The sequence below is a fragment of the Dunckerocampus dactyliophorus genome, chromosome 20 (assembly GCF_027744805.1).
Source record: "Dunckerocampus dactyliophorus isolate RoL2022-P2 chromosome 20, RoL_Ddac_1.1, whole genome shotgun sequence".
Taxonomy (NCBI): domain Eukaryota; kingdom Metazoa; phylum Chordata; class Actinopteri; order Syngnathiformes; family Syngnathidae; genus Dunckerocampus; species Dunckerocampus dactyliophorus.
In genome coordinates, this window is record NC_072838.1 from 3450300 (window position 1) to 3470000 (window position 19701).

The 19701-nt window shown below is 43.6% G+C and overlaps 2 protein-coding genes across 3 annotated transcripts; one reads left to right on the plus strand and one right to left on the minus strand.

Moving 5' to 3' along the window:
• The first annotated feature begins 951 nt into the window (after window positions 1-951).
• snrnp40 (small nuclear ribonucleoprotein 40 (U5)) lies at window positions 952-18035 on the plus strand. 2 transcript variants are annotated; one of them, XM_054763807.1, is made up of 10 exons: window positions 952-1318; window positions 10867-10996; window positions 11084-11177; window positions 11339-11504; window positions 11596-11718; window positions 11978-12098; window positions 12180-12262; window positions 14106-14167; window positions 14303-14406; window positions 17080-18035. In XM_054763807.1, exons 2-10 carry the CDS (start codon window positions 10903-10905, stop codon window positions 17127-17129), a joined length of 897 nt encoding a protein of 298 aa, XP_054619782.1. In that variant the 5' UTR covers window positions 952-1318; window positions 10867-10902; the 3' UTR covers window positions 17130-18035. The 2 variants fall into 2 exon arrangements, with proteins under 2 accessions (XP_054619782.1, XP_054619781.1); XM_054763806.1 differs by lacking the exon at window positions 952-1318 and adding an exon at window positions 9894-10672 and having other exon boundaries at window positions 17080-18030.
• Window positions 7878-10297, minus strand: zcchc17 (zinc finger, CCHC domain containing 17). Its single transcript, XM_054763808.1, has 7 exons — window positions 10223-10297; window positions 9855-10005; window positions 9618-9718; window positions 9455-9546; window positions 9297-9397; window positions 9071-9234; window positions 7878-8977 (listed from the first exon to the last, which is right to left on the minus strand). The coding sequence occupies exons 2-7, from the start codon at window positions 9991-9993 to the stop codon at window positions 8804-8806; spliced, it is 771 nt and encodes a 256-aa protein (XP_054619783.1). The 5' UTR covers window positions 9994-10005; window positions 10223-10297; the 3' UTR covers window positions 7878-8803.
• Window positions 18036-19701: the final 1666 nt, after the last annotated feature.

A 19701-nucleotide genomic window follows, 5' to 3' on the forward strand; every position in this document is an offset into this window, starting at 1 on the left:
GAAGTGTGTGACACTTGAAACGCTAACATTTATCATCATGCCAGCAGCCACACAAGTAGGAAATAGCGGAAGTGAAAGTGGCGGCACGGCCATGGAGGAAACCTTGTATTTTATTGTGTCCATGATGACTGTGGTATATTGTATATGTTTGCACAGCAATCAGTAGAATGACTTCTCCTGCAGTCATTCCAAATGCTGCATTCCCAAGAAACCAAGAGAACTGTTTGTCTTTTCCACACGCCAGGATGAGCACAATATTCATGGACGTTCAGGGAATCCACTTCCTGGCCATGCTCCTTGCGCCGTACTAAGCTAAGACTGCTAAAGTGTGTAGCGCAGGGGCGTCCAAAGGTTTTTCCAGTGAGGGCCACATGGTGAAAAACGAAAGGATGCAACTTTGCCACTTTGGGATTTTGCAAAGCAACACATTCTTGCTGTTTTTTTTTTTTTTAATTTGCAAATACAAGTCAAACTTGTCTATAGAGGGAGTCTGCAAAAGTGGCCGCTATAGACAGGTGGCCTCTATAGACAGTTCGGTGTCCAGTTTGAATGTTGACCAGTAGAGGGAAAAAAAAGAAAAAAAAAGGGGGAAAAAAAAATAAAAATTAATGTTGACCAGTAGAGGGCACTGTGTGACTGCAGATAAAAGTTGTACAGCACTACTAGGCTTGTTATTATCCACGACCCACAGAACAAACCTGTGCTAGTAATGTCTTACACTTGTTTTTAATTTTTTACTTTTTATACGGCAGAGTGTCATTACAGCTTTAGTTCATCAGGAAGTGACGGGAAGTGACGGTGGGCGTCCCGAGCAGGAGAGCTAGGCTCAGTGCTAGCTGTGAGTTTGGAGAGAGTTGGGAAGTGTGTTTATGTTGGCGTGGATGTAAAGTCCTGCAGTGTTCTCCGCTGTTAATAAAGCCATTAAAGTGCATCGGCGACGTGAGTCTCTCCTTCCCCACAACAAGCGGCATTACAGTATTGACCAGTGCACACCAGGAAATAAACGGTGTCATTTCTTACAGGCATTGGCTGGACAGCTATGTAGTGGGGCTTGTTTAACCTTTGCCTTGTGGGCAAGCAGGAAGGAGAGACGATGCTGAGAGATGTGTGTGTGTTCTGAGCTGCTGTCTGGTGGCCGCGTTCAAGAAATAAAGTTGGCAGAAGCAACAGGAGAAGTTTCCTTCTTTGCTTCGGAGCTGAATAACACTGACAAGTTAACAGACTAGTAACGAACGGAAAAGAAGACGGCTTTGTTTGTGTCGAATACAGAAGATGAGGACTTTGATGGATTTGTGGATGAGGATTGATCAAAAATAACGTGAGTACATTGTAAAATACTTCAATTAAGTACAACCGAACTCAGTTTTGTTCCCGCTGCTTTTTAAAAACATTGGCTAGCAAGGTTTTAGCGTGCAGGCAGTATTGTATTGTAGCATCGCTGGGAGCACGTCCTGTTCCCAGCCTACTTTGCGGTAATGGTTTGGTGCAAATGCTCTTAAAGTTACATGTTTGACCAGGAAATAGCAAGCTCAAAAGAAGACGGCTTTTTTATGTGGAACAACTGACAGTTTGTGTGGATCTTGTGAATGATTGTGACTGAGCTACGACTCAGTAATTAAAGTCTACACACGACGGCTTCATTGATTGAAAAACTAAACTTTTTGGTGCATGAAGCTTCTACTTGAGTTGGTAATTTGGCTGCTATATGCGGTCAGATATTGACCAAGGGAGACAAAATGGGTGGCCGCTGGCCGCGTTGGACAGGTGACCGCTATACACAGGGTCTATAACATGTAAATTTGCTGGGGGGGATTTTTCAGTGGCCGCTAAGACAGGTTTGACTGTATTTCAAGTTTCATCTTAAATAATCATCAATTTTCTTTTCGCAATATAACTCCCATAATATTTTGACTTTTCCCTCAACCTAATTTTCCAAAAATTACAAGGGCTGCTCCGATCAGAGTTTAATGTTGCCGATTCCGATCGCATCCAGGAATGAAATCGTCCGATACCAATCACATGGATTCATTATACATTTGTCAATGTATTTATAATGATAGTGATTAATAATATAATGCTATCATTAATAGTACTATTGGCCAGGGGTGCTGTATAAAAGGGGAAAAGTCAGGACAATTCCAAGGTCCCTTGACTGCCATGGGACACAAAAAATAGTAAAGTGTGGGGGAACGTGATTTTTTTTTTCCCCATGGGACCCAGAACTCCTAGCTGCACCCCTGCTACTGGCTACATGATGTAAAACAAAATAACCACCTTCATTTAATTTAGACAAAAAACATTTGACTTACTTTTTGAAGAGAACATATATCACTGGGGGGGGGGGGGGGGACTTCCAGAGGATGACACGCCTACTTTAAGGAGACACTGGATGTGAGAGTACATTGTTGGAACTTCCAGGTACGTACGTGATAGAGCACTCGGCGAATGAGGTGTCTTCCACTGCTGAGAAAGGCCGGTCATCTCATGCCATGAATTCAATTATTTTTCGAGTTATTAGCCTAGCCTTCTGACTGTCACATGCATACGCGCGAGTGTTGTGTCATACTTCCGTATGACTTATGGTCGCACCGTGAGCCTCCAAAACTCACCATACTCTGTCAGGTGTTTGTTCTTCAAATGGCGCATTAAAGCTCTGAACGTGCTACCGCTGCAAGATAGTTTCCGTGGCATGTGCTGGTAGTTCAGTTCCACACGGCAGACATGATTGTTATTGTGGGAAGAGTGGGAGTGCGACTCTGCCTAAGATGTTGGTAGGTGAAGACACCACACTGCACGAAAGAATCACTGCATGCTGCAATAGTGCTAGCCACAGGTATCGACTTTTGGGATCAACGTTGAAAGGCATTTACTGGCATATGCCGATCTCGTGATTTTTCTACTGATCGGTGGCCGATCGATCGGAGCACCCGTGATTACAACTTCATTTTAGTTTTGTTTCTCATAAAATTACGACTTTTAAAACAATAACATTCTTTCTTACATATTTCAACTCTATGCGACAAAAATGACCTATGGTCATGAACTTTGTGTAGTGACCGAAAGGACGAGCGGCCGAAATGAGCTTTCTCAGCTGGGTGGCTGAACTGTCCCTGAAGAGATAAGGTGAGAAGCACTGTCATCAGAAAGGAAGAAACGCTGCTCCTCCGCATTGAGAGGAGCCAGATGAGGTGGCTCAGGCATCTGGTCAGGATGCCTCCCGGGCGCCTCGCCTCTATGGGGAGGTGTTCAGGGCACGTCTGACTGGTAGGAGGCCTCAGGGAAGACCCAGGACACATTGGAGAGACTATGTCTCTCAGCTGGCCTGGGAACGCCTCGGGATCCGCCGGGAGGAGCTGGACAAAGTAGGGAAGTCTGGGCTTCCCTGCTTAGGCTGCTGCCCCCGCGACACCACCTCGAATAAGCGGTAGAAGATGGATGCTACAAAAATATTATGTTACCACATAATATTACGCTATTATGATATTTTGTTAACATTAGAGCACTACCTTTTGTCGTAAAATTCATGCTGCTTTTTCCCATTTCTGCTGATTTTTTTTTTTCAGCTATTTTTTAATTTATTATAATATTTTGGCTTTATTATCGTAACATTAGAACTTTTACCACAATCAATGTAGCCGCAAGAGGATACAAGCCAGTGCCTTATTGTGCCAGTCCCAAGCCCGGATAAATACAGAGGGTTGTGTCAGGAAGGGCATCCGACGTAAAACTTTTGCCTAATCAAACATGCGAATCAAACTTATGACTTCCATACCGGATCGGTCGAGGCCCGGGTTAACAACGCCAAGAGTATGGGACTGAGAGTAGGTACGTTGAACGTTGGAACTATGACAGGAAAAGGTAGAGAGTTGGTTGACATGATGCAGAGAAGGAAGGTAGACATACTGTGTGTCCAGGAGACCAGGTGGAAAGGTAGCAAGGCTAGAAGTTTAGGAGCAGGGTTCAAGTTGTTCTATCATGGTGTAGATAGGAAGAGAAATGGAGGAGGAGTTATCTTGAAGGAGGAGTTTGTTAGGAATGTCCTGGAGGTAAAAAGAGTGTCAGATAGAGTGATGAGTCTGAAGCTAGAAATGGAAGGTGTGATGGTCAATGTTGTTAGTGGGTATGCTCCACAGGTAGGATGTGAGCTGGAGGAGAAGGAGAAATTCTGGTTGGACTTGGATGAAGTGATGCAGAGCATACCTAGAAGAGAGAGAGTTGTCATTGGTGCAGACTTCAATGGACATGTTGGTGCAGGAAACAGAGGTGATGAGGAGGCGATGGGCAGGTTTGGTATCCAGGAGAGGAATGCAGAAGGACAGATGGTGGTTGACTTTGCAAAAAGGATGGGAATGGCTGTAGTGAATACTTTCTTCCAGAAGAGGCAGGAACATAGGGTGACCTATAAGAGTGGCGGTAGGAGCACACGGGTAGACTACATCTTGTGTAGACGCTGTCATCTGAAGGAGATCAGTGACTGTAAAGTAGTGGTAGGCGATAGTGTAGCCAAACAGCATAGGATGGTGGTGTGGAGGATGACTCTGGTGGTGAGGAAGATGAAGAGGACAAAGACAGAGCAGGGGACGAAATGGTGAAAGCTGAAAAAGGAAGAGTGTTGCATGACTTTTAGGAAGGAAGACAGGCTCTGAGTGGTCAGGAGGTGCTCCCAGATGACTGGACAACTACAGCTAATGTGATCAGGGAGACAGGTAGGAGAGTACTTGGCGTGTCATCTGGAAGGAAAGGAGACAAGGAGACTTGGTGGTGGAATGAGGAGGTACAGGAGTGTATACAGAGAAAGAGGTTAGCTAAGAACAAGTGGGACACTGAGCGGACTGAGGAGAGTAGACAGGAGTACAGGGAGATGCAGCGTAAGGTGAAAGTAGAGGTAGCAAAGGCCAAACAAGGGGCTTATGATGACTGGTATGCTAGGTTGGATAGTAAGGAGGAAGAGACTGATCTATACAGGTTGGCAAGACAGAGAGACAGAGATGGGAAGGACGTGCAGCAGGTTACGGTGATTAAGGACAGGGATGGAAGTCTATTGACAAGTGCCAGTAGTGTGATGGGAAGATGGAAAGAATACTTTTGAAGAGCTGATGAACGTGGAAAATGAGAGAGAACAAAGACTAGAAGAGGTGACTTTTGTGGACCAGGAAGTAGCAAAGATTAGTCAGGATGAAGTGAGGAGGGCACTGAAGAGGATGAAGAGCGGAAAGGCCGTCGGTCCTGATGATATACCGGTAGAGGTTTGGAAGTGTCTAGGAGAGGTGGCAGTAGAGTTTCTGACTGGGTTGTTCAACAGGATCTTAGATAATGAAAAGATGCCTGAGGAATGGAGGAGAAGTATGCTGGTGCCCATTTTGAAGAACAAGGGAAATGTGCAGAGCTGTGGCAACTACAGAGGAATAAAGCTGATGAGCCATACAATGAAGTTATGGGAAAGAGTAGTTGAAGCTAGACTAAGGGCACAAGTGAGCATTTGTGAGCAGCAGTATGGTTTCATGCCAAAAAAAGAGTACTACAGACGCAGTATTTGCTTTGAGGATGTTGATAGAGAAGTACACAGAAGGCCAGACGGAGCTGCATTGTGTTTTTGTAGATGTGGAGAAAGCTTATGACAGGGTGCCCAGAGAGGAACTGTGCTATTGTATGAGGAAGTCTGGAGTGGCAGAGAAGAATGTTAGAGCGGTGCAGGACATGTTTGAGGACTGGAAGACAGTGGTGAGGTGTGCGGTAGGTGTGACAGAGGAGTTCAAGGTGGAGGTGGGACTGCATCAGGGATCAGCTCTAGAGCCCCTTCTTGTTCGCTATGGTGATGGACAGACTGACAGACGAGGTTAGACAGGAATCTCCATGGACTATGATGTTTGCAGATGACATTGTGATCTGCAGTGAGAGCAGGGAACAGGTGGAGGAGAAGCTAGAGAGGTGGAGGTTTGCCCTGGAAAGGAGAGGAATGAAGGTTAGCCGCAGTAAGACAGAGTACATGTGTGTGAATGAGAGGACCCAAGTGGAAGAGTGAGCTTACAGGGAGAAGAGATCAAGATGGTGGAGGATTTGAAGTACTTAGGGTCAACAGTCCAAAGCAATGGAGAGTGTGGAAAAGAGGTGAAGAAGCGTGTACAGGCAGGATGGCACGGGCGGAGAAAAGTGTCAGGTGTGATAGAAGAGTTTCAGCTAAAATGAAAGGAAAGGTGTACAAAACTGTGGTGTTGTTTGGTCTAGAGACAGTGTCCATGAGGAAAAGACAGGAGACAGAGCTGGAGGTAGCAGAGACGAAGATGCTGAGGTTCTCTCTGGGAGTGACCAGGAAGGATAGGATCAGGAATGAGTACATCAGAGGGACGGCACATGTTAGAGGTTTTGGAGATAAAGTCAGAGAGGCCAGACTGAGATGGTTTGGACATGTCCAGAGGAGAGATAGGGAATATATAGGTAGAAGGATGCTGAGTTTGGAACTGCCAGGCAGGAGGCCTAGAGGAAGACCAAAAGAGGAGGTTTATGGATGTAGTGAAAGAGGACATGAAGGTAGTTGGTGTGAGAGAAGAGGATGCAGAAGACAGGCTTAGATGGAGGCAGTTGAGTTGCTGTGGCGACCCCTGAAGGGAAAAGCCGAGAGGAAAAGAAGAAGAAGAAGAAGAAGAGAACTTTTACCACAATCAAATTTGACAAAAATTACAACTTTATTTGTTTTTTCTTTAACTTTATGCTACAAATGACTTTATTGCCATAATATTTTGACTTTTTTTTTTTTACATAAACTTTTCCCAAAAATTACAACTCTGTTTCTCATAATATTACGACTTTTTAAAAAATTATCTTTTAAATGTTTAATATTTTAACTCTATGCCACAAAAATGACATTATTTTACCTCATAATATTACAATATCCCGATATTTTTTCTTGTTAGACTACGATTTTTCCTCAAAATTCCACCTTTTTCCCATTTCTGCTGATGTTTGATGGTTTTTGTACATTTTTTGACTTTATTGCCATAATATTTTAATATGAAGGGGGACTTTATTATGCTTTTCCTCTTTTCTGGCCTATAAATGTTGTTACAATGTTGTAATCTTGTGTTAAACGATGCCAACGCGTCATATAATGAGGTTTGCGCATTTGTAAGTGAACCCTGAAAGCAGTTTTGGACGGCTCTGCACGCTGAGTTTTTTTTTAACACCGAGTTCCATTGACGTCAATGCAACCCGGACTTCCTTATATGGGCATGCCCAGGGAAATGCTGTAGACCTGCCCTTTCCCCGCTCTGCTTCGCTCTACTCTGTTCACTGTTACCACATATGGTTCCCAGGAAATGTTTGTTGGGGTGTGCCTAAAGAGGCAAGCATTAGGCAGAAGTGGTTGGAGTTGCTGATTCCCGGCCAGCAAGAGAAAAATATGCTCATCTGTCAACGGCATTTCACACGGGACTGTTTTGTGAACATGGACCGATACGAAGCTGGACTATCCGCCAAACATGCCCTTCCAACGTTACTTGGTCGCGTTGAAGAGTCAGAAGAGCAAGCTGTAAGTAACAACTGATCAGTGTCCTCGGAAACGCTTGGAAGTGTGACCAATCACAGCGGAGTGGCGTAGGAGGGCCGGGGGTGGAGTAAATGACACACGGGGGTGGAGTAAATGAGACAGACAGTTTGGGCGGGAGGCAGGAAACACTGCAGGAAGAGGTGCAGAGTCTGAAGATCTAGAACAGGGGTGTCAAACTCGTGCCATGGAGGGCCGAGACACTGCAGGTTTTCTTTCCAGCCAGTCACTAAAGCAGGTGATTTTAATGATCAACACCTTCAGTTGGAGGGAAGGAGCTCATCAATTAAATCACCTGCTGAAGAAACTGGTTGGAGAGAAAACCTGCAGCGTCTCGGCCCTCCAGTGCACGAGTTTGACACATGTGATCTAGAAGGCTTCCTGTTGGGGTTATCGTGTGTAGCTGCTCTGTAGGAATCCACAACTCAATACAAAGGCCCGAAAATGAGTATAATAGGTCCCCTTTAATGTAAAATAACTTTTACTGCAGCCCCATTTTCCCAAAATTACAAATTTTATTTGTTTTGTTTCTCATAATATTGTGATTTTTTAAAAATCTTTTTTTCTTTAATATTTCAACAAAATAATGTTATTTCTCAAATATTACAACTTTTTTATGCCAGATTACATCTTTTTTCTCTTAATATTTAAACTTTATTCTTGTAAAAGTACTGCTGATTTTTCCATTTTTGCTGTTGTTTTATTTTGTTTTTTAATGTTATCTTGTCAAATTATATTTTTAGAATGTGCGGCAGGCCGTAACTAGCCCCCGGGCCACACTTTGGACACCTCTGGCGTAGATGAAGAAAATAGTTAATCGCTTTTAAGTTGGATTATTGCAGCCAGACGTTTTTTCAGCCCACAAAAAATAATCATCTTTAGGCGGACCACGGCTTGTGAATCAGCGCCAACCAACTGGACTGGAGCGCTGCCGAACATCTGGAAATAATATATGCATGCACAATGCAAGAGAAACAGGCTAAAACAAGACTTTTTTTTTTTTTTACCTCAAAAATGTTTTATTGGTGGTAACCGTTAACATGGAGGTTGTCTGTGTGTGTAGACAAATGTCACCTCAAGGTATCAGGTTCCTGTTACACTCATCCGCAAACGTCAGAAAGCTGAGCGTTATAACGTTTTTACGTCACATGTGCAGCTGAAGGTTATGTCAGAGAGAAAATGGAGGATGTGTGTTGTTTTTTGGGGCAGGAAAAGATCATGGTTAAAAAAACAAAAAAAACAAAATAAAAATGTTCTGACCTCTCAGCTGTGTTTGTGAGATTTGTGCTTCTTGTGTTTCTTCTTCTGCGGCTTTTCCTCCCGCTCCCGAGTGTGCTCGCGGCATTGCCTCTTGGGTTTGCATTCGCCGCCGTCACTGCTGCTGTCGTCGCTATCCGACGCCTTCCTCTCCCGCTTCCTCTTCTTCATTTTCTTGTCCTAATGGGGGTAAATAGCAGTTTTAACACACGTCATACATGACATCATTATCATCATACATGGCTTTTATTGACCGATTTGATTCACATTAACCTTCTTTTTCTTCTTCTTCTTGTCTTTGTCTTTCCTGGGTGCAGCTGTGTGTGTCTGCTGCTGCTGCTGTTGTTGTTGTTGTTGTTGTGGTTCATCATCGCCCTCTTCCGGCACTAGCGAGTACTGCAATCCCGGTGCAGAGTAGCAGTCCTTTGTAAAATGACCTACAAAGAGTGATGACACATCAAGGAGCATCTAAAATTAGTTTTTTGTGTGTTGTTTGTACCTTTGCAGCCACACTTGGTGCATGTGGTGTTGAGTACAGCCTCCAGTGTGATCCTGTTGCCCGTGTGGTCTCGAAACTGCCTTCGTCGCCTAGCGTCCTGCCTGGATGAAGACGTTACTAACATACAGCGTAGGCTCACAAGAAAAAAAATAACATACTCTGCCATGACGTTATTGGGGTCCAAGTCCCGCCCCGTGCCCTGATTGACAGCTTTCATGGAGAAGGACAGCTTGATCTTGTCTCCTTGAATCTAGAAGCAATAATCCTGGCATGACATCACTGATGACATAAAGCATCGTTTCTTTGTGTGTGTGTCATTACCTCTCTGCCAATGACTTTAATCCACACCTTTTCTCCCACGTCTACAATCTCTGAGGCGCTCTCCACACGCGTGGCTGACATTTCACTGACATGCACCAAACCTGCACACGGAGATGTTGTTTGCAAACAACACTGAAATTTCCTGCAGCTCCGTACCATTATTTAGGTCTTCTTATCTTTTAAAATAAATTAAATAGTGGATGCCATGCTGCTTGCATCAATTTGTAGTCCTTTTACCTTCCTTCTTATATCCTGGCAGGCGGACAAAGGCTCCATAAGTTTGCACAGAGACCACTTCTCCCTTAGAAATGCTGTAAAGTGGCGGTAGACCGTCCAGTCCAGCCGGCTCCGGTGCTGGCCCATCGCTGTCGGACATTTTATCTTCGATCTGGAAGTTCAGAAAATGCAAATAATCTCAGTGAAGTATTCAATTTGACAGCGAGGCTAACGTAAACACAAATACAGCGTTCTCCGGACTGGCTAATTTGGGTCATAACGCAGTAAAATACCGGCGAAAATAGATGATATGTGCATGAACTGTGGTTATAAGATTGCAATGTATGCACAGTTCATCATCTATTCAACAGACAACAAATTACACTTACGGTGTCTGTTAGCAACCGCCTAGCTTCGCTTTCATTTCCGGTGCAAAGCCGTCTCACGACAGGCCTTGTAACCAATCGTCGAACGCGCTGAACACTTCAGCCAATCAGACACTAGGTAGATGGTTTCAGTTCCGTTTTCGGCAACAAGCCGAGCAACCAATCATCGTAGCGGTAGCCAATCCTCACCAATCAGAACACACAGGAAACGGAAGTAGTCCCTTTGTTCTTCACCGATACCTCACCGCTCGACGCTGTTGCCTATGAGGCGGCCGGACCTTCTTTTTTTGAATTAAAACGTCATCATTGTACAGTTTTGCTCGGTTTTTCGAATAACCGGACATGATTGAACCGAAGAAGAGAGTGGCGGACATGGCGGTGGTGCCACTCGAAGTCAAGCGACCCCGGACGGAGCTGGTGGCGGCGGCCCAGTCTCAGCAGCTCATGGCCGCGGTATGTTTGGAGTAGTGAACTTGTTGACTTGTATATTAACTAACTGTATATTAAGTATATTAACTGGTAAATATCAAATGAAGATTTAATGGATTTGAGTGCGTCGGACTGTAGTACGGTTGATGCTTCACGAATAAGACGTTAAATACGCTAATACCGCTGTGCAAATTCAAATAGTAAATTGTCTCATTCAGGGTCCCCCCAGGACGTCCAGCCTGCAGGCCCCCATCATGCTGATGTCCGGCCACGAGGGCGAGGTCTACTGCTGCAAGTTTCACCCCAACGGAGCCACGCTGGCCTCGTCTGGATTTGACAGGCTCATATGTAAGCAACTTGATCAGTCACCACCATAATTAAAAACCCAAAAGGACCGTTTTTATTGTAAGATGCTCGTTTTTCCCCATCCCTTAGTGATGTGGAACGTGTATGGGGAGTGTGAGAACTTTGCTACGCTGAAGGGCCACAGCGGAGCAGTGATGGAGCTTCACTACAACACGGACGGAAGGTAAAAAACAAAAACAACAAAAAACACTTCAGGTGTTGACTAGCTTTAATTGTTAAAATACCTGCGATAACAGTGCATGGTCTTAAGAGTTTGGCTTTTTTCAGTGTTTTCTTCTTGTATTTTAATACATTGACAGAGAAATGCTGTGTGATTTTCCTCAGCCTGCTGTTCTCGGCGAGCACAGACAAGACGGTTGGCGTGTGGGACAGCGAGACGGGCGAGCGGGTCAAGCGCCTGAAGGGCCACACCTCCTTCGTCAATACCTGCTACCCAGCCCGCCGAGGACCCCAGCTGGTGTGCACCGGCAGCGACGACGGGACGGTCAAGGTGAAAGATTGGTGTTCTGCTTCCTGCGTTATGGATTACATTCAAGTCAAAAGTTGTTCCTGCTTTACTGACTTGGCTGTTTTTGCGGCAGTTGTGGGACGTGCGCAAGAAGGGAGCCATTCACACCTTCCAGAACACATACCAGGTGCTGGCCGTCACCTTCAACGACACCAGTGATCAGATTCTGTCTGGAGGCATCGACAATGACATCAAGGTAACATCCACACACATACCTCAGGATTTATAGACGAGAGAGCTTGTAAAATATGTATAATATATTCAGTATGGAATGATGCCTCAATAAATATAATGCTCAGAGATTTGGTCAGGCATCCACATGGATGCCTATATGTGTGTTTGCATAGATGTCACAGGTTGTTGCATCAAGCTGTCTATTACTATGGTGATTAAGCGCTAGATTTAGTGATAAAAAGATGTGTAGAGCATAGTGTAATGGGTGTTGTGCGGTGCAGGTGTGGGACCTGAGGCAGAACAAGCTGATCTACAACATGCACGGACACGGCGACTCTGTGACAGGGCTCAGTCTCAGTTCGGAGGGCTCGTACCTGCTCTCCAACTCCATGGACAACACGGGTAGGGTTTTTGTGTGTGTGGGAAATGAACGTTTTTGTGTCTTCTGTGCCCTGTTTGAAGTTTTGTGTGCTGTTTCTGTAGTGCGTATTTGGGACGTCCGACCATTCGCACCCAAGGAAAGATGTGTGAAGATTTTCCAGGGCAACGTACACAATTTTGAAAAGGTATTTAGTAGAGGTGCACGATAGGGCTGGGCAATATATTGCTATTTTTAAAATATCGATATTTCTTTTAAGCACGATATCAAAAACAAGCACATCGTTCATATCCATATAGACTGGATTTGATGCGGAGGTCTCATGTTTCAAGATGGCGCCACCCGAGTGGCAGCGAGTTACAGCAACTCTGTATTTTCCGCTGCGTTTTGAGTGTTTAATAGTGCTTTATTCATACTTTCTTCATGTTTTTTGTGCCATACCGACCCCTTAAGCAAGTGTGCAGCAATGGATGGTCATCTTGAACGTCAGATCTCTCCCCAACAAGATGTAAGCGCTAACGGTGCTAACTCAGCTGCAGAGGGATGACCGTGTGCAGCCTGATTAAGATATATTATTCAGTATTTTACTTTTTCTATATTTATGTTAAAAAGAGAATGGACTTTATATCAGCTGCTATTTTTCTATACATTAAAAAAATATATTAATAAAACAGTTTTGCACGCATATTTGCCTTTGACTTTGTCTAAACTCACTTTGTGGATAAAATATCGGGATATATATCATATATCACTATTCAACCTAAATATATCGGGATATGAGTTTTGGTCCATATCGCCCAGCCCTAGTGCACGATAATTATCGGACCGATAATTATCATGCCAATATCAGGGAATTATGGCGTCATACAGATAAATCCGATAACATTAAAAATAGCTCAGATAACTGATCATTTAAAAGAAGGCTCCAATGAAGCGAGATTACCTGTACTGTGCGGGTGAGCAAATCAAGTGCTCGTTTATTCTCCTGCCTGTGACGTTGACAGTCTGTTGTAACTTCCCCTGTGGTCACTTGTAAACAAACATTCACTTTAAGAGGAAGGACATTGTCCAAATGCTCTGTGATGAGGGGGAAAAAAACATCGAGCACACCAAAAATCTTATTAGCCGCCTGAAGCATCGGCGCTGCGGTGTTTGAAGAATGCAAAAGGTTAGCCAGAGACCTCCACGGCGTCACACCGGCTGCTTGGAGCGTGTACCCAAATATAGTGCAACTTGCTGGGCCGCGCCAGGTGACTCCTCCCGCTCTATGCTCCGGCTCTCCTGACCTCCATACCGGCACACCGACTGCTCGGAGCGTGTGTCTGAATTTGGTGCACTTTGCTGGGCAGCAGCAGGTGGCTCCCTCCGACCTATACTCTGGTTCTCCTGATAGTAGTGATGTGGTAGTAGTAATGTCATGATTTTAATTTCATTAGGACAAATCAACAGGCACAGTTGGTCAAATCTTAATTTGTTCAAGTCCTTCTTACCTCCAGGTGTGAACAAACTACAGTTAAATTTTAAAAAGTAGATTTAAAAGAAAGTTGGCAGTTGTCTGTACCATATCGGTCTTGAGAAGCAGAAAGTTATCAGTTTGAAAAAAAAGATGAAAGAAATGTCAATGTCAAAAAAAAAAAAAAAAGAAAATACAATGCAACTCCAAGTCCCTCACGCTTCTTTGAAATCACAAAGTGTCCACTTAAGAAGCAACACAGATTGACAATCAGTTTCACAAGTGGACAGCAAGACACTCCCAATAAATAAATAAAAATAATAAAAAATAAATACATTTTGTGTGTTAGTGCATTCATCTATGTAAAGAACAAAGTATTTAACAAGAATATTTCATTCATTCAGATCTAGGGTGTGTTATTTTAGTGTTCCCTTTATTTTATTGAGCAGTACAGATAATAATGCAAATTTGTTAGTTTTGTTTTATCTTGTATTGTAGATTATTGTTCTCATTATTCTCGTGTTAATGGTGGTGTTTATTTAGGTTGAACCCACTGTCAAGTTATTGTGTCTTTCAGAACCTGATGAGATGTTCCTGGTCCACTGATGGTAGCAAGATAGCAGCCGGGTCAGCTGACAGGTGAGGAAAACACACACACACACACACACACACACACACACACACTCCTAAAGATGCAATCAAGATGGGTGGGAATTCGGGGATATCCCGCTACAGGCTTATAAGGTCCCCCTTTTCCCATTTCTTTGTTTTCAGGTTTGTCTACATCTGGGACACGACGTCACGAAGGATCCTGTACAAGCTGCCAGGACACGCCGGTTCCGTGAACGAAGTCGTCTTTCACCCGGAGGAACCCATTGGTGAGTCGCGAGTAAACATTTGATTGCACAACGGAACCCGTTTTATGTCGACGCCCCTCGGACTGGCTGACTCACGTCAACAGAAGCCATTCAGTATTTCCCACAGGACAGCAATTTATTTACGGCGGGGAGTTGCGTGATGTAATCATCTATTTGCATGATTGGTCTGATGCATGTGCATGTCTCTTTTATGGACGCTGTGGGAGACAATAAGTGAACAAAAACTGTGACAAGCAGAAGAAGTATTTTTATGTTCACAGCACATGTGCGTCTCACATTTTATGTCGACTCACGCGGGTACCGTATTTTCACAATCATAAGGCGCACCGTATTAAAAGGCGCAGTCTCAGTGTCAGGTGCCATTTCTGTGTTTAACACATACATAAGGCGCATACGCTTTTTAAAAAGCCAGCGGGAGCAAAACTGAGTTCGGTTGTACTTTATTGAAGTATTTAACAATGTACTCAGGTTATTTTTTTGATCAATCCTCATCCACAAATCCATCAAAGTCCTCATCTTCTGTATCTCAAATGAACAGCGGGGCATGTTCTCCATCAAACACGCCAGGTTCCCTGTCGTCATTGTCAGTCAGTCTCGTTGTCGTGCGGCTCCTCAGAAATGATGCTGGCTTTTGCGAAAGCTCAAACAACAGTGCATCAGACACGTTAGCCCAAGCATCCAAAATCCATTCACAAATTGTGGCGTAACTCGACGGCGCTGCCTCCCAGTCCTAGTAATGCTGTGTTCGTCATCTGTCATCCATCGCTCCCACGCTGCTCACAACTTCGCTTTAAATGCCGTGTTTACACTGATGTCCAGTGGTTGGAGTTCCTTCGTCAAGCGTACCGGAATGATGGCAAGCTCCGAGTTCATTTGCTGCACTTGGTTTTTCACAGCGGCTGTGAGATGGGCGTGCATGGAGTCACAGATCAACAGGGACGGTGACGCGTGGGGAAAAAAACATCTGGTCTCTTTACGTACACCTGACTCAGCCACTCTCTCATTTACTCCTCGTCCATCCAGCCCTTTTGATTGGCCTTAACGATGACTCCGGCTGGAAACGTTTCTTTAGGCAGCGTATTCCTCTTAAAAATCCCCATGGCAATGAAGCACAACAGTAAAAGCCGACTTCCCATGCCCTGTTGTGCTGGTCCCCTTCTTCTCTACAGTGTGGTTCACCGGGATGTCGAAAGTGAACGGCACCTCGTCTATGTTGGTGATGTAGTTGAGCTGGATGTGTTTATCTCCAATGTTTTTACTGCAGTAGGAGCGGAAGATGGCCAGCTTTTCCTTGTAATCCGCCGGACGTTGCTGCGCCACGGTAGTCCTTGCACAGATAGATGGCGCCGTTTCATAAAATATACCTACAGTCGAACCTGTCTTAGCGGCCACCTGTATATAACGGCCACCTGCCTATAGCGACCACTGAAAAATCCCCCACAGAAAATGTGCGTGTTATAGACCCTGTGTATAGCGGTCACATGTCTATCTTGGCCAGCGGCCACCCATTTTGTCTCCCTTGGTCAATATCTGACCACATATAGTGGCCAAAATACCGACTCAAGCAGAAGCTTCATGCACGAAAAAGTTTCGTTTTTTAAATCAATGAAGCCGTTGTGTGTAGACTTTAATTACTGAGTCCTAGCTCAGTCACAATCATTCACAAGATCCACACAAACTGTCAGTTGTTCCATATAAAAAAGCCGTCTTCTTTGGAGCTTGTTGCAGACAGTGACACCGTTTATTTCCTGGTGTGAGACAATGTGCACTGGTCAATACTGTAATGCCGCTTGTTGTGGGGAAGGAGAGACTCACGTCGCCGATGCACTTTAATGGCTTTATTAACAGCGGAGAACACTGCAGGACTTTACATCCACGCCAACATAAACACACTTCACAACTCTCTCGACACTCATAGCTAGCACTCAGCCTAGCTCTCCTGCTTGTAACGTCACACCGTCACTTCCCGATAAACTAAAGCTGTAATGACACTGCCGTATATATAGTAGTAGAGCTTTGTTCTGTGGGTGGTGTAGAATAACAAGCCTAGTTGTTCATTACAACTTTTATCCGCAGTCCCACAGTGCCCTCTACTGGTCAACATGTAACAGTATAATTATATATATCTGCAAACACAACAAGCTGCTAATCACAGACATGTTAATATGTGCACGCACAAATTCAAAATGGCCGACAACCTGTATATAACGGCCACCTGCCTATAGCGGCCACTTTTGCTGTTTCCCTTTAGTGGCCGCTATAGACAGGTTTGACTGTATATAACTACTTGGGTGCCTTTAGCATCCTCTTTCACACACACCCTTCCCCCTTTAATGTCCGCATGCTGTCCTCAGTCACCCAGCGTGTTGGCAGCTAATGCTCCCAGTCAGTAAAGCGGAGTGCTCATCAAAGTCACATAACATTTACAGATTTTGGAACTCGGTGCGCGCATAAGGCGCATTATAAGGCGCCCCGTCCATTTTGGAGAAAATGTAAGACTTTTAAGTGCGTGTTATGGTCGTGAAAATACGGTACTTTTTAGTAATAAGAACAACACGGTGGACCAGGACTTGATGAGTTAGTCCACATGGAGGGGTTGTCGACATAAAGGGGTTCCACGGTATGGTTCTATATCCTACACGGTCTAATCGTCTGCCTTCTTTGTCTCTACAGTGCTGTCAGGCGGCAGTGATAAACGACTCTACATGGGGGAAATTCAGTAGGGCGTGTGTGTGTATGAATGTGTAGGAAGTGGGTGGAGTTTAAGAGTGTGTTTGCAATCACATGCATCAGAACCTCAGGATGTTAAAGTCCATTATTTTTTTTTTTTAAATAAAATTTTGTATTCTGTAAAGAAAGCAGCACATGGGATCTTTTTGTCAATGTGATACTTTGCTAAATTGTTCTTATCTCCAAATCTCACTTTAAAAAGACTACATGAGGTCATTATACTGCATATTCAATAACAGCACTACTATTAGTTATAGTTACATTTGGCTATCAATTTACTGAACTATACACGTTCCAGCTTTAAAAAAATGACATGGTTATTGTGGTTGTGGTTTCTTATATTTTGGTTACCTTATTTGTATACATGAGAGATCAAAATATGAGAAACAGCTCTCAGGATGATGCATGTGGCAAACTGCAGCCACAATAAAGAACATGTTAATTTAATCCCTCAGATAAAGTCCTGAATTTTTATACCAGTTGATGGTGACACCCAGTTTGGGTAATTGTCATATTATTCCAATACATATACATGTACATACTGTACATTACCATATCCTCCTGACGACCAGTAGTTCAAATTTGTCCTCTGTAGAGGACATTTGTAAACCTAAATATCTCCCACCCAGTGCATCCAATCGCATTAACTCCTTTCGTGCTCTATAGAGGACATTCAGAGCTTTCCAATGATACCAAATTTGTAGGGGTGGGGCTTTGTTACCTTGACTTACCCGTAGAAGAAAATGGCTTCCCTCAGTGCAAGCACTTTTTATGGGAGGAGGAAAAGTAAGTGTTGAATACTTTTTATCAAACACATTTTGTCTTGAAATGCTGTTGGCGTTTTATTTATCAGACTCTTATGAACATGTTAAAGTGTTGTTTGAGTTATTTTAAGTGTATTTGAGCCTAGTATTAAAGTGTTTAAAAAATGTCCTCTGTAGTGGACATTTGAAGTTATTTCGTCCATTTTGCTCTTTTTTTCCCAAATGACAAGAAAGGGAGTCATTCTCAGAAGCAGAGGGAATTTTACTGCGGATTGTTGAAACTCAGACATTGAGTTATCTGATGAAGATGATCAAGATCCACTGTTTGAGGCAGAAATAGAGGAAGATGATTCAGGGAGCTCTGAGGAGGAAATTCAGGCAGGGCTAGCAGATGCAGAGGATTCAGATCAAGCAGCACAGTTCACATCTAAGTCCAGTCGGCCTCTACTATGGAGCAAGAATACAAAGTACACCTTGAGTTTATATTAAAAATTAAAATATGACTTTCTGTAATAATTGGGACTAATTTTCATGTTGTTTTGATCTCTTTATTGCTCCCAAGATTCAAATCCCAACATGATGATCCTCCCATTATTCAGAGCAATGATGCTGCTATGACACCCCAAAACTGGACCCCGGTGGATTATTTTAAGCAATACATTGATGACTCTGTGTTTGAAGAAATGGCCCTGTACACAAATCAGCGTGAAGTACTTGTGTCTGGAGCAACGTTAAATACCACACCTGAAGAACTGAAGACATTCTTTGGGAATTCTATTTACATGGGCTGTCTAGGATATCCAAACATTCAAATGTATTGGGCCTCAAGTACTAGAGTAAAAACTGTGGCGGAATCCATGACCAGAAATCGGTTTTACAAATTGAGAAACTCCATCAAGCTCATCGACCTTGATGTTTCAGATGAAGAAAAAACAAGTGATCTCTTGTGGAGAATCAGGCCCCTCTTGAGCAAAGTAAGGCAAGGATGTCTGAGTCTGCCAAGAACAGGAAAATTGTGCATTGACGAGAAAATGGTTCCTTTTACTGGTCGATGCCCAGTGCGCCAGTATGTACCGGGCAAACCAAACCCAACTGGACTGAAGGTATTTGTCTTGGCTGCACCAACTGGTCTAGTTATGGATTTTGTGGTCTACCAAGGCAAGACAACTTTCACAGCTACAGGAGGAAAGGGCATCGGGGATGGGATGGTGGATGAAACACATGCATCAAGGTGTCGCCAATCTGGCTGCAACAGTAAAATATATGTTATGTGCTCCAAGTGCAAGATTTTCCTTTGTGTTTCCAAGAAAGCTTTTTGAAGTATCATGCCAAATAAGCATAATAGAAGCAAAAGTGAAACAAAAGAAAAGAGATGATGGACAGTTGTGTTTATGTTGAACACTTTATCAAGTTGACTTTTTGATATTTTTGTTGGACTAACTTTCACAATGAAGTTCCGTTTCCCCTGTATTGGGTTCCGATGTCCACTGTAGAAGACACATCATAGCTTAAAAACAAAAATAAAAATTACAAAAATTTATTTTGCAGTATTCTAATTACTTCACATAGATTGGGGAATTTCAAAATAAATGTGATTGGACAACATTTTTTTTTCCTGGTAGTCAGAAGGCTAAATTGTCATTACATGTTTGTACCATGCACGATTATAAGATATTACAATATAAAGTTTTGTTGTTTGATTTTAGCTAACGTGAAGTAGGCCTACGGTAGTTTATAAAGCGTACTCCGATACAGTAGGTGGCTGTGTGCACCTTTAAAGTAATGGCTGCAAAGCCGCCAC